The sequence below is a fragment of the Hydra viridissima genome, unplaced genomic scaffold (genome assembly GCF_058129835.1).
Source record: "Hydra viridissima isolate aposymbiotic clone 2 unplaced genomic scaffold, HvirCarnegie_v1 scaffold_22, whole genome shotgun sequence".
Taxonomy (NCBI): Eukaryota; Metazoa; Cnidaria; class Hydrozoa; order Anthoathecata; family Hydridae; genus Hydra; species Hydra viridissima.
The window spans coordinates 162749-176365 of NW_028324321.1; the positions used below are offsets into that span (position 1 = coordinate 162749).

General features: G+C 30.3%; 1 protein-coding gene across 2 annotated transcripts; it reads left to right on the top strand.

The window, feature by feature from the left end:
• Positions 1-1269: 1269 nt before the first annotated feature.
• Positions 1270-8632, top strand: LOC149876288 (monocarboxylate transporter 10-like). Of its 2 annotated transcripts, XM_090075540.1 has the most exons (6): positions 1279-1417; positions 1508-1543; positions 6013-6582; positions 6711-7294; positions 7793-8162; positions 8307-8632. In XM_090075540.1, exons 3-6 carry the CDS (start codon positions 6399-6401, stop codon positions 8498-8500), a joined length of 1332 nt encoding a protein of 443 aa, XP_089931666.1. In that variant the 5' UTR covers positions 1279-1417; positions 1508-1543; positions 6013-6398; the 3' UTR covers positions 8501-8632. The 2 variants fall into 2 exon arrangements, with proteins under 2 accessions (XP_089931665.1, XP_089931666.1); XM_090075539.1 differs by lacking the exon at positions 1508-1543 and having other exon boundaries at positions 1270-1417.
• The last annotated feature ends 4985 nt before the right edge of the window (positions 8633-13617 follow it).

Below are 13617 nucleotides of genomic sequence, written 5' to 3' on the forward strand. Positions count from 1 at the left end.
AGGACCACGGTACGAAATAGAAAAGCGCGAGAGAGTAGTTTTTTGGAAAGGTACTTTGAAGTTTCCCGTTCCTCTGGTATGGTATCTATTGTTGCTATTTTGAAAGAAATTCTTTGAAAAGTGAGAAGGAACAAGTCCAAGTTTATATTTGAGCATAAATAACAAATTTTGGAATATATTGATTTGATATACATTTAATGCTTTCAAATTTTTTAATAGTGGCTCAGCATGCGAGAGTCTATCCTTATTAAATTATCTATCCGAGAGTCTATCCTTATTAAATTATCCTTATTCTAAGATATTGATATTTGCTAAATCTTCTTTCAGCAATCAAGAACATGAAGTATTCTTATCCATCAAAAACTTTTAGCATATTATATCTTATTTTTCTCACGTTTTGAGAGCAACATCATTAACACGAGTTCAAAAAAAAAAAGAGTACTAAAAGACCGGGGGGGACAATTTTCTTTTGCATATTTCTTATGGCTGTGTTTATTCCTTGTTCTAATTACTAGAGAGAAAAAAAAAATGAAGCTCCTACTGTAAAAATATCTGTTGTTTAAGCAACTGCTTAATTCTTTGAAATATGCTGAAATATTCATGATGGTTACCTCGATGGTTGCCTCAATGAAAAAACTTTCAGAAACTTTTTTTTGAAAAAATTTCTCTTATTAAAATTCTTTTTAACTTTTTGTTTGCTTGTTTATTTGTTTGTTTATTTGATTAATTAAGGCAAGTTTTTAAGTCAAATTTCTCAAACAAACTTTTTCTATATAATTTTTTTGATATCGGATAGGAGCTCATAGAACAAATTGTTATTTTAAAAATGAGAAAGGTTGAGATTTTGAAATTTCTATTTTTAATGCGTAACTTTCAGCGTGGTGGATGGAAGATGGGTGTGAAGTGATGAAGGGATGAAGGGTGTACATTCTCGGACTTGCCTGGTACAGAAATATTTGCTGGTACGCACAAAAATACAATTTGGCTGCTTCAATTGAGATACTTGTTTAGGATAAACAAGTCAATCGGTTTTTTTCTTATCTGTAAATGATCAAATTTTTTTGACAATCATAATTGTTTGACACTTCTAACCAGTTTAACCAGTTTAACCAGTTTAACCAGTTTAACCAGTTTAAAGATCCATCTTAAAACCCTTCTAAAATATGTTGCTAAAACGTTTTATTAAAAATTCCATTTTGCATGCGTAAATATATTTCTGCTTCTGTTGATTAAACAGATGGCTGCTTTATGTAACATATTGTAAAAATCAAATAAATAATAACACGAACATTTTCTAATTATGGAGAAACGGAAAAGTCAGCATATCGATAGTTTTTTCTCTTTTTGTTATTCTTGTTTTTATCACCGTTATAATTAGTGTTAGTAACGGTAAATAAAGAAATTTGGGTGAATTTGGGTAAGTTGTGTTTGAGTGGTTTTTACTTATTTCTGAAGAAGCTTTTTTTCAGCTAAATTACAACAGAATTTTTTTCAACAATATTTGAAGGATTTTCAAAGATTTTAAAAGACGAAAAAAATGAAGGTGAACTTTTTGTATTTATTACTTAAATATTGACGTATGAATTAAGATTCGTACGTTGAGGAGAATCTCAATACCACAAACCTCATAACGAAAACTTATATATAAGGAACGCAAGTTCTATTTTTCCTCTCTTTTTTTTTTCACAACGTATTATATAATAAGATTCTACTCAATAGTGATAGGAGGTGCAAGGTATTGAACGAAATAATAATAATAATATGTATTAATAATAGTTTCTAATAATAATATAGCGTTTATTCAGAAGAGTAAAAGTGCAAATATATTCAAAACATACCCTGATAGGAAACGAAAAATGGTTAGTTACATCTATACAGTTTTTTCAAAAATTTTAAATATGTATATTTTAAATATATATTTTTTAAATATATATATTCTGAGTAAATGCTATATTATTAATACATATTATTGTTATTTCGTTAAATACCTTGCACCTCCTATCACGTTGTGGCCTTATTGTTATATTATAACAGTGAGAAAAACTTTGATTATCTAGTCGAATATTATTCGACTCGATTATGAAAATTGTTCAACACCTTCAGTAAAATGTGCAATATTTGAAAAATTGTGTACTATTTTATTTGTATTCAGTAATTATTACATTGTTATTGCTTTATGATTTTATTTTTTTTCTTTTACGATAATTTTTTCGTGGTTAAAAGATTTACTGCCTATACCAACCGATCTCTTAAATGTATGGCAATTTAAAAACATGGTGCAACAATACAGTTTATCTTTGGATGTTCTAAATATAAAGAAAAATGTTTAATTTCAAAATTGAATGAAGTAAAAACTCCATAGTTAGATGCATTAAAGCTAACTTTTGAGAAAAACTGAAAAATTTAGAGCGAAACGCGGGTGAATTATTATATTGAAAAATGAGTTTGTCTCAAAGAAAATACGCAGTATTTTAGGAAAATGCGAAATATCTAGATAAACTCATTTTGAGTTCTTAAGTCTGAAAAAGAACTCTGTGGCGAAAACATGAATAAACTAGATTCTGCTAGGTTTATAAGATTATCATCAGAGATGAGGTTCGTTGTAATTATTTGAAGTTGCACACAATAGCAAAAGGTTTGCTATACCCTCGTATAAATCCTCAAATTGATTCGATTTTATTTTATTATATCATCACTATTACTAATTTCGCAAACATTCATTATAGTGATTCTAGCACGCAGATATTAAATAATATAAAAAATTGCTTAAGATTAATTTAGGACCAGGAAATATACTTTTTGCTGACCTGGTCCGCACGTGCACTACACAATTAATTTATAATAAATTATACTGGCCTGTATTTTAAAAACAAAATCCTTAGGGGTTTCTTAGAAAATCGCTAACAAAATTGACCTCCTAAATCCGAATATGACATTCATTTTGCTTAATAAGGTCAAGTTTTTGAGTTACAGCACACCCAATATATTTAGAAAAACATCATTTTTCAAGAAACCTGTGATTTTTATCAAAGTTATTTAACTATTGGATATTTTAATTACTTGTTAACCGGAAGAAAAAAAATAAAATTATGACTCAGTTTAATTTTTTTTAACTTACTAACAACTTATGAATTTACCCAAGGCTGTAAAAAAACTATTTCCTCAGGAAAAAAGTCTGATGATTTCCGCTTGTAATGCAATATTGATTCGTTACATTTGAGGTACTAACAATAGTCAGCTAACTTGTTGATGTCCCAGCGTCCTTGACACCTGTCTCCGTCGTTTTTATGTCTTAGTGAAATCTTTTTCCTTGCTCATTGCTACAATCTCCACAGTTTTTTGGATAATGGTCAAGATGTGAAAAAATCCATTCTTATTGACTTTTGAGCCCCCAGTGTTTCAAAGATTTTGATAAACTCATTTACATGTGAGACACATTCTGAGCGGATAAAAAAAAAGGCTGCTCAAAATATCCCTAATTTTCCCATCTCCTACAATTTTAACTTAATTTTTAAGTAAACTGCCATTACAGATGTAAAAGGATGCGAAATGCAAAATTCTTTGTCAGAAATAAAAATTTTAAGTAATAATTATCACTATGGAAAATATTTATAAAATTAATAAATATGAATTCCTACGCAGGAAGATATATTATTATATATATTCTTCATATTCAATATAAAGTATAGTCTTCATATGCATAGAGTAAAAATGCAGCTTCAAATGAAATTATGAATAAAGTTCACTACAAATCTGCTTCTAATTAAGTTTAAGAAGCTACGATTTGTCTAGATTTTAAAAATCGTGTAAATCGTGTAATCGTGTAAATCGTGTAAAATGTATTTGAGTCAAAAGGGAAAATTATTTATGAAGAGCCTTACTTTTAATTTGAAAAAATTTGAAAAAACCTGTTCATCAACTTTTTGGTATTCAATTTACTTATTGTATTGATTAGATACCAAAAACTTCAACTATAAAATTAAAAGTTGTCGAGTTTTATTAAGTTATTGGGCTTCAGTATTTAATAAGATCTGAAAGAATTTTTGCGCTCAAAGCAACCTGCGCACTTGATCCTTCTTTTAAAATTTACACGAAACGATGCATACTTAACCCTCAAGTCGCGTATAACCACGATCGTGGCCTAGTGTGAACAAAAATTATATGGAGTATGGACACGATCTTGGTTTCGGGTATCTACGGTCGTTTTTTATCGTGAACTCTCTAATAATGATTATCGATTCAGTAATGTTGGATTTTATGTTTGTAAATTTAAAAAAATTTGATCGAGCGTTTCAACGCATTCAGTATAAAACTTGCTTAAAGGTTTGAGGTTTACTTTTAAAAGTTCTTTGGTAAAAATTTTTAATGGAATTCAAAAAATTTTAATAGGCACTTTAAAACTTACCAAAAGAGTTTTGAAAATATTTTGTTTTATAAATAAATTCGTTGTTCATCACAACCTTTGGCATTTACATCCGCCACATGGAGTATTTCTTTTATTTAAACTTACTTGCGTAAATATTTTTCATCGTTGCATTAATGAAAAAATCAGAAAAAAGAAATAAATAAAACCGAATCCTTAGTGATAAAAGAAACAAATATAAAGAAAAGAGATCCGAGTCTAAATATCAACCTCCGAGTGTAAATACTATCTTCCGAATGTAATGATAAGCAGAGCTTGACCGAACTTCTGTTTCAGTTTTGAGGCCAAGATAAGCACATTTCTAGTTTAGGTTTCTGACTAAGTTTGGACAGCATCTGATTTAAATCTAGACCAGTTACTTTCGACCGATATAAACAAACAACTTCGGTTTCGGCTATGACGGTCTGGCACTGATAATGGTTTTGGTTGATCTCACCACACCTGTAAACGTGACATGTAAAAATTGCGCGAATTGAACAGGTCAACAAACATGTATTCAAACTCATTCAATCTCCAAAGAGGGAACTTACGACATGAAAAAGTACTGAAACATAAAAAAACTTACGAACTGAAACATAAAAAAAAAAAAAAAAAAAAAATGGAAAAGGGACAGAATATACAAGTTCGGTATATATTGTAAATGCGCTAAAAATAAAGAAACGATCACCAAATATAAAGCGAACAGTGTATTATGTAAATAAACGAGTACCGGACACAAATACAATCACAACCTAAAGAAATCGAAATGTAAAAGATCGCAGTGAACAGAAACGCGACAAACAGCATAAAACCCATGTAAAAACAAATAACAATTAAACTATTCTTTATATCATTATTTTCTGCAATAATTAGCTTAGCTTCTTACCTTAGCGTGGCAAATCCATTTACAAATAAACCATCCTAACACAAAAGCTCAAGAAGGCCATTGAAACATTTAAAAGACAGCTGCCATCTTTTGCTTACGTTTTTGTCTAAAGTTAACCTGCTTCTTACTTTTTTTGTTGTAGTTGCTTTTGCCGGATATATTCTAAAATCGGTAACGCATTTATCCGATCAATTTCTTTATAAATCAACCTATAAACCTTTATCCTCATTGTTGTCATTCATCTTTTATTAAGAGAATTATTTTTATATTTTGATTGCATTTATAATATTTCTTTGTATTGTTTTTAATTTGAAAATGAGTTTAATCTTTTTGTTCAACAAAGCTACTTTGTCTCGTGAGTTTACAGAAAATTTCTTGTTGCCGTAGTCTTGCACATGTTTTAATCTCTTTGTTCAACAAAGCTACTTCGTCTCGTGAATTTACAGAAAATCTGTTGTTGCCGTAGTCTTGCACATGTTCTACAACACTAATGTGCGTCTTGCTGTTTGAATAGTCATATTTCCTGCCGTGTTATATTCTTTGTGAAAACGTTTAGTGTACTTTTTTGAGCAGGCTTACAGTATTATAAATTCTTAATTTTATAACACTTATTGTTATTATTACTTTTACAATAATAGTAAAAAAAAAATTATTATTACTATGAAATATTATTAGTCACTTTGATATTTAGAACTCAAGTGTTAAAAATCATTCTTTTTTTTAGATTGAACTACTTGTTTTAAACAAGATAAAAACAAGATAAAAACAAGTTTTTAGGAACGTGTAGCAGAGCAACATTTTATTGGACATCGATTTTAATTTCTTTTAATTCTTAAGAAAAAAAGTGTGAATTGCATATCAAAGAAAAACTAAACCACTTGCATTTCAAAGGAGGCGATCTCGTTTGTATACTGAAGTTGGAAACGAGGCTGTGTACTGAAGTTTGTGTACAAAAAATCTATCAAAAATCTAAAAAACAAACTTCAAAATTTTTCTACTTCCAAGTTTTTTTCCTTTTTATTTGCTAAAAGTCAAGAAGAGGGGGTTTCTTTTTTGCAATAAATGACATTTTAAAAAAGCTATTGAAAAAGTAAATGAAAACCACCCACGATGTCTCTGGTCTCACTCTTTACAAAGTGGACGCGTCAGGAAATGAAGCAAGATTCTGGTTGGTGTTGGGTAGTATTTTTTTGCGTGTGTGTTAACATGTTTCTGGTGTTTGGTGTGCATTACACCTACGGGGTCTTGTTTCCTAGTATCTTGCACGAATTCAACCAAGGACAGGGTGAAACAGGTAACTTTGGTGAATAACCTTTTTTTTTAATGTTTGTTATTTGAAAAAAAAAAACTTTCAATTTTTTTGAAAACGACAAAGGATTGGAATGAAATATTTAATAAAACGCTTTTCACTTTGTTGTGTAGCGTGGGTTGGTTCGCTAGCGTCCGGTATGCTCTTTCTTTCATCGATTGTTGCTATCAAGCTTTGCGAAGTAACGAGTATCACTGTCACGTGCGTCCTTGGCTCCTTGTTAAGTGGAATTGGTATAACGCTAATGTCTGTTATTTCGAGATTTGAATGGCTTTACTTGTTGTATGGTGTTTTCTTTGGAGTCGGTTCGAGCTTTTTGTACACACCGGGTTTGATTATCATCGCTCAATGGTTTAAAAAGTACAGGAGTATTACTACTGGGATAGCTGCCGCTGCTGCAGCTTTAGGTGCGGTAGTGCTGAGCCCCCTGATTCAGTATACAATAATTTTAAGTGGACTTAAAACTACGGTAAGAGCCGGGGGGCTTGTATACTTATTCATCTCTCTGATGTGTTCTTTATCATATCAACCGTTAGTATCATATAGCAAAAAAAGAAATGACAGTTTACTCCAAAGCCATAGAGAAGCAATGATGTTTAAACTAGATTTTGGGCTGCTCAAGAAAAAGACTTACTGCCTGTTTCTTATTTGTATGATGGTGACCAATTTTGCCTACTACATACCCATTGTGTTTTTGGTAAGTTGGCTGTTTTATAGATTATAGCCTGGGACATGTATTGTTATGAAGAATGTTTCGGAATTATCCTCTACACATCGAGTTTGATATTCGATATATAGAGGATAAATCCATCGAATTCGATTAATCGAATAAGGTTGTTTAGGATGAAAAGAAAGTATCGAATAATTTCAAAGAAGAAAAAAATGCAAAAATGTTTTGAGCTAAAAATATGTTAAATTAAAAAATGATTTTTCTGTAACTTTTGTTGGCTATAGTTAATCTTTGAAAAATTTCTAAAAATATAAATTTTGTCTAAAAAAATAAATTCTTGTCTAAAAACATAATTTTTGTCTAAAAATATTAATTTTTGTCTAAAAATATTAATTTATGTCTAAAAATATTAATTTTTGTCTAAAAGTATTAATTTTTGTCTAAAGATATTAATTTTTGTCTAAAAATATTAATTTTTGTCTAAAAATATTAACTTTTGTCTAAAATATAAATTTTGATTACTAGGTAAACTACGCAGAACAACTTGGTTCCAGTCCATCGAATGCAAGTTTACTTATAACAACGTGGTCAATAAGCAGCATTATTGGAAGGACAGCTTTTGGAAAGTTCATCTCCTATAAAAAATTTTACATCTTAAATATTTATCAGTGCGGAATGTTTCTCAGTGCAGTTGTTAGCTTGGTGACATTATTTGCGACGAATTATTGGCATTTAGTTTGTTATGTTGTTTTATACGGCTTCTTGGACGGATCTTTCATTGGTTTAATCTCATTAGTCACCATGGAAATTGTTGGAGTTGAACAATTACCTCAAGGTTATGGAATTATGCTAACTTTCATAGGATTTCCTATTGCACTTGGTCCAACCCTTACAGGTAACCATCATTAGAAATTACGAAAACTCCTTAAAAACTAAAGGTCATAAACATTGTTAAAAGAAAATAGCTATCATATTTAACTTTTAACATTTGCATTAAAAATATTGATATATCTTTACTTGTTTTAAATAACATCGACAGGTTATATCAACGACAGAAAGATTCTCCCGCCAAACTTCATGTTTGTTTTTGCCGCAGTTCCATTTTTCATCGGGTCGATTATTATGTTTTGGATAATTAAGTGGAACAAACAAGATGCTTTTCAAGAAACGGGCATGGTGACAACCGTTGAGGAGAATTCCAGCACATGTGAAAAAGTAGGCGATGAAAAATAAGCATTAGAGACTTTAAATTATTTATTTATAACAAAGGGAAAGTTTCTCTGATTATTTTTAGCATTATTTTGTTATTACATTTAATTAACGCTTAACTAGTTGTCTAGAAAAAAATTTCACGTATCGCTTCAATAATTTAATTGCAAGTGTATTTCAATTGAAAATCACAGAAAGACGACAATAACCCAGCTAACACAAAACGTTCAAGAAACGTTCGTAGAACGTTAAAAACGGTTGGGCACGTTTTAAGAACGTTCTAAGAACGTTTTTAACGTTCTTTGAACGTACTTGAACGTTTTGTGTTAGCTGGGAAGACGTTGAGTGTTGAAATATTACAGAGAAAAGCTACATAAAAATTACAGAAAAATATGCACAACATAATTAGAAATTGTTTTAATTATTATAATTAAATCATTATCAATCGTAATTATATTAGTTGATAACTATCGATCGCTAATACAAAATATCAACCAAAGGTAATGACAGAAAAAATGTAAAAATATTTACGAGGCAAATTCATTTTAATCCGACTTTGATAATCAGAATGATATTTGAAGCGTTAAAATTCATTGGTGCCCTATAAATCCAGTTAAAAGAAAACACGCCTTAGAGGATTATACGAAACAGAAAGGTTGTCTCTGGTTCTCTGTTTCAAAACGAGGCTGTATTTTCAGTATTTTAAATTGGTTTTTTTAAAAAAAAAAAATTCAAATCATTTTTTAAATGAACGTCTCACTAACTCTTCAAGGAGAATGCTTTTTTGGAGAATATTTGTGAAATGAATCCAGTGAAATGCTTTATCCAGTGTTGGCAGAAAAACAAGACACAAAAAAAATTCGTATTCTAATAAGATTAATTCAAGACTTTATTTCAAAAACCATGTTAATCTAAATATTTTACTTTTCAGAGGACAAAAAATATTAGCAAAAACAAAAAAAGGACTTGAAGAACTCTTTCAAGTTTTACAAGGAAATATCTCATGACTTGTGTTGTTTTTTAGTTTCACGTTTTGACCCAAATTTTTATCTGCATTTTTCATCAGAGATGATTTTTTATTTAGCTATTATTGTAAACCACTTCAGGGGGGTTCGCAATAAATTTCCAAAGCCTGAGATTGTTCTCCAATCAACAACGGTTGTGTTGAAGCATACTCGAGGCATTACCCAGCTTTAAATGGTTTTTTTTGTTTATTTTTTTATGGCTTTTATATAACAGAGTTTTTTTTGCAGGTGATTTATCTAATAAGTCTCAGCTCAAAGTTTCTCAATTCTTTTCAGACTCTCATGCAATGTCAAAGTTTTTCAGACCCTCATACTTTTTCATAGTCAGCATTGGAGAGGTTCTTAAATAGTTTACTATGAAAAATTTTCATTTTCATTTCGCGAGGTTAGAATTATTTTGTTCTATCTCCAATTTTAAAAGTTGGGAGAAAATGAGTTATTAATTTTAGTTAGTAATAATAACTTTTAAAATACGCATTATATCATAAATTCTTTTCTAAATAATTTGCTTAAACATTAATTATTTAAAGCATAAGTTATTATTTCTTTTAAAATAAAAGTTAAAACTTTAAACGATTTTTACTTTTAGAAAAAATCAAAAACTTTCTCCCAACGTTTAAACTTGGAGGTAGAACAAAATAATTCTAACCTCGCGATTTGTAAAACATCGTTCTGCGGTTAAATATCTTAACTAACAGTTCTTAAAGGCCTGTTGTGTTCGTTTCTTGAACAACGTCGGGCTATTATAGATTACAATTGTGTTCATTTCAAATATTTCATGTTTGGCATGTTTTAAAAGTCTTAGAAATTTACCAATATTTTTTATTACGTAATAATAACATAAGAAAGCGTAAATTTACATGTAATGTAATCTCCATCACACCTAATGAGTCTTTACCATAACCATACAAACCTTTTAGTTCCATTTCAAATTGATCAGCTGGAAGTAATCTAAAACACTGCAGGACGGCCTCTTTAGTTTCTTCTGCACACGTAAAATCATATTATCCGAGAGATTTCTTCAAATTTTTAAACATCCACCTGTCGCATTTGTTTAGATCAGGGCTATGGGCCAATTAACTGGTCAATGTGACATGTCGTCTGTTGAAAAAAACTCTGACAACACGATTTGACGCTTGTAGAAGAAATTAAGGAGACCGCACAGTAGTGGTTGCATTACACCAATAGCATAACACAAAAGACGTAATAGAATATTTCAAGCCCATAGCTGACAAAAATAGCTGTACTGCCATTCAATACGATATTGACGAGTTTTACCCTTCTATTTTGAAACAACTACTTCAGTTCTTTAAGATATGTCTAACAGTTCACCTAAATTCTTGATAAATGAATCGAAATATTAAACATACTAAGAAAACTTTACTTTTCACAGGAAATAATAGCTGAACTAAAAAATTAGGCGACCCCAATTTTGACGTCAAAATGCGAAGTTTTGACGGAATCGAGTAGGCAATTCATATTATGTACAATTGCCAAAGAATACGGGTTTAAACCACAGGATTATAGAGATATTATTTAAGCAGCAAAGATCATAGAGATAATGGTCTTTGCTGCTTCCATATTATCATATTATCCATATTAATATCTTTAAAGATTAATCTTAGCATCACCATCAGATTTATATAGTGTAAAATTTCTTAGTGTAACACATAGCCTTCCTGACAACACTTTTCAATCAATCAATATTTCAATCAATCAATATATTTCGTGTTAATGATGTTACAAAAAACACAAGTCATTGTAAATAGTAATTCACTAATAAAACGCAATGACCTAAATAAATAAAGAAAAGACAAGAGAAAATCATAAGAAATAAACTAGTCACATAGTAAAAGTAGAACTTTACAAAAATTTATAAGTAACACTTATAAAACAGACTTTTAAAAGAATTAAAATATAGGTGAAATAATTATTATAATGTATTCACATTTACATACATATATACACATATACACAAATAAGAAATTATAAAATGTACATAAACATAAAGAAAAAAGTTATAGAGGTAAAGAATAAAGTTAAGCGTAACTTTTTAGGTAAAAATGATGGAGTGACTTTAAGAACAGATTCTTGGATCTAAGGATAAAATTTGTTTTTAGGGTCTATGGAAGGGTGTTCCAAGAAAGGATACACTGATATGTAATGGAATTTATTCCATGTTTAATTGTCTGTTTTTGTGAGATGGTTAAGTTGTTTAAAGTGACTGATCTTAGGTTATGCCCACACGTTGTCCTACTATTAAAGTAGTTACGAAATATGGAAGGAGACCGTGTTGTTGATCCCAGACAAATGAACAATTTAGAAACTGGATTAAATCATAGAAACGAATAAACTTTACAAACTTTTTAACCGGGAAAATTTAAAGAATTTAAATCAGACCTTTTCAGAAAACTTTCAAAGATGGTGCAAGCAAAAAAGTTCTCTTCTTTATGAAAGTAAGGCCAACTCCACTGATCTTTCGAAATTCGTATAGGAGTGTAAAGATGATGGTTTAGAGCCTATCCTCACGTGGAATATTCTCGATCAAGCAGAACTGTTCAAACCATATCATCACGTCGAAGCTGAGCTTGCTTAAACAATAAACGAAGCAAGCCAACATCGAAGGGCCGCCAAAAAGAAAATTTTTATAAAAAAAATCCCATCAAAACAGACACTCCATATTACTTTTTTATATTTTTTGTCGTTAAGTTTTTTTACGGTTTATAAAATCTGATGATCGTTGTTTACATACATACATACATACATACATACATACATACATACATACATACATACATACATACATACATACATACATACATACATACATACATACATACATACATACATACATACATACATACATACATACATACATACATACATACATACATACATACATACATACATACATACATACATACATACATACATACATACATACATACATACATACATACATACATACATACATACATACATACATAAATGCATACATATAAATATGTATATATGCTGTGGGCAAAAAATACCAGGAATTTATAAATAAATCAAAAAATCTTTATTTATTCTTCTAAATTCTTTTTATCTACCTAAAAGTACTACCCCCCAGGTGTAATATAATTGTGCCAGCGTATTATCCAATTTTCAAAACATCCTGCAAAGTCTTCTTCCTGTAAAACCTTCGATTCCGTCTTCGCTTTGGTTTCTATTTCTTATATCAATTTAAAATGGTGTCCACGGAGAGTTCTCTGAGTTTAGCGAAAGTGCTAAGTATGGCGAATACAGTGATTACGGAACGATATGGGTTAAGTTTATGGCTAAATGATCATTTATTACGAGTGCAATGCGAGATGGTGCATTATCTTGATGCAAAAACTAAAAATTGTATTTCCATAAATCCGGTCTTTTTTGACACACAGAATTACGCAAATGATGCGTTTTATTTTGTCTTAATAGTCGGAAAAAATTTTTTCACACACTTCAACGCAGCGCTGTTTTTGCACGAAATCGAGCGTTTTTGGTACCAATCGAGATTTCACTATTCTGAGGTCCAAATGGTCACTTAAAAAGGTTTTCACTGATCCTTACGATATTCCAACAAGATCAGTTAGGTCTCAAACTGTCAATCAACGACTTTTGAGCACCAATACTTTGATTTTGGTGACGTGTAGCTCATCAGTAGATTGTCGTCCTGGCCATGCCTCGTCTTTAATGCTTTCCCGACCCTGTTCGAACATTTTGTACCACTTATAAGCTCTTGTTCTCGAAAGAGCTTGCTCACTAAAGACCTTTTGCAACATTTTCAACGTTTTGGCTGCTGAAATTTCATTCATCACAAAATTTAATGGAACTGCGTTGTTGAATAGTTTCAGACATCATAAAAAACGAAAAGCTCACTTTTAGCTGTTCATAAAAAGGACGCGCATCTCAAACACTAAGGAAACTTTTGACGTGAAATTAGGAGCAGATTTTGTTGACAGTAGTGCCAACTTAAAAATAAAAACAATGGTTTCCATCAGAATCACACAAAAAAATTCAAATTCAAATTTGCCGTTTTTTTTTTTTTGCCCACGATAATAAATATACATTGAAAATGCAGCGAAGGATGACAAC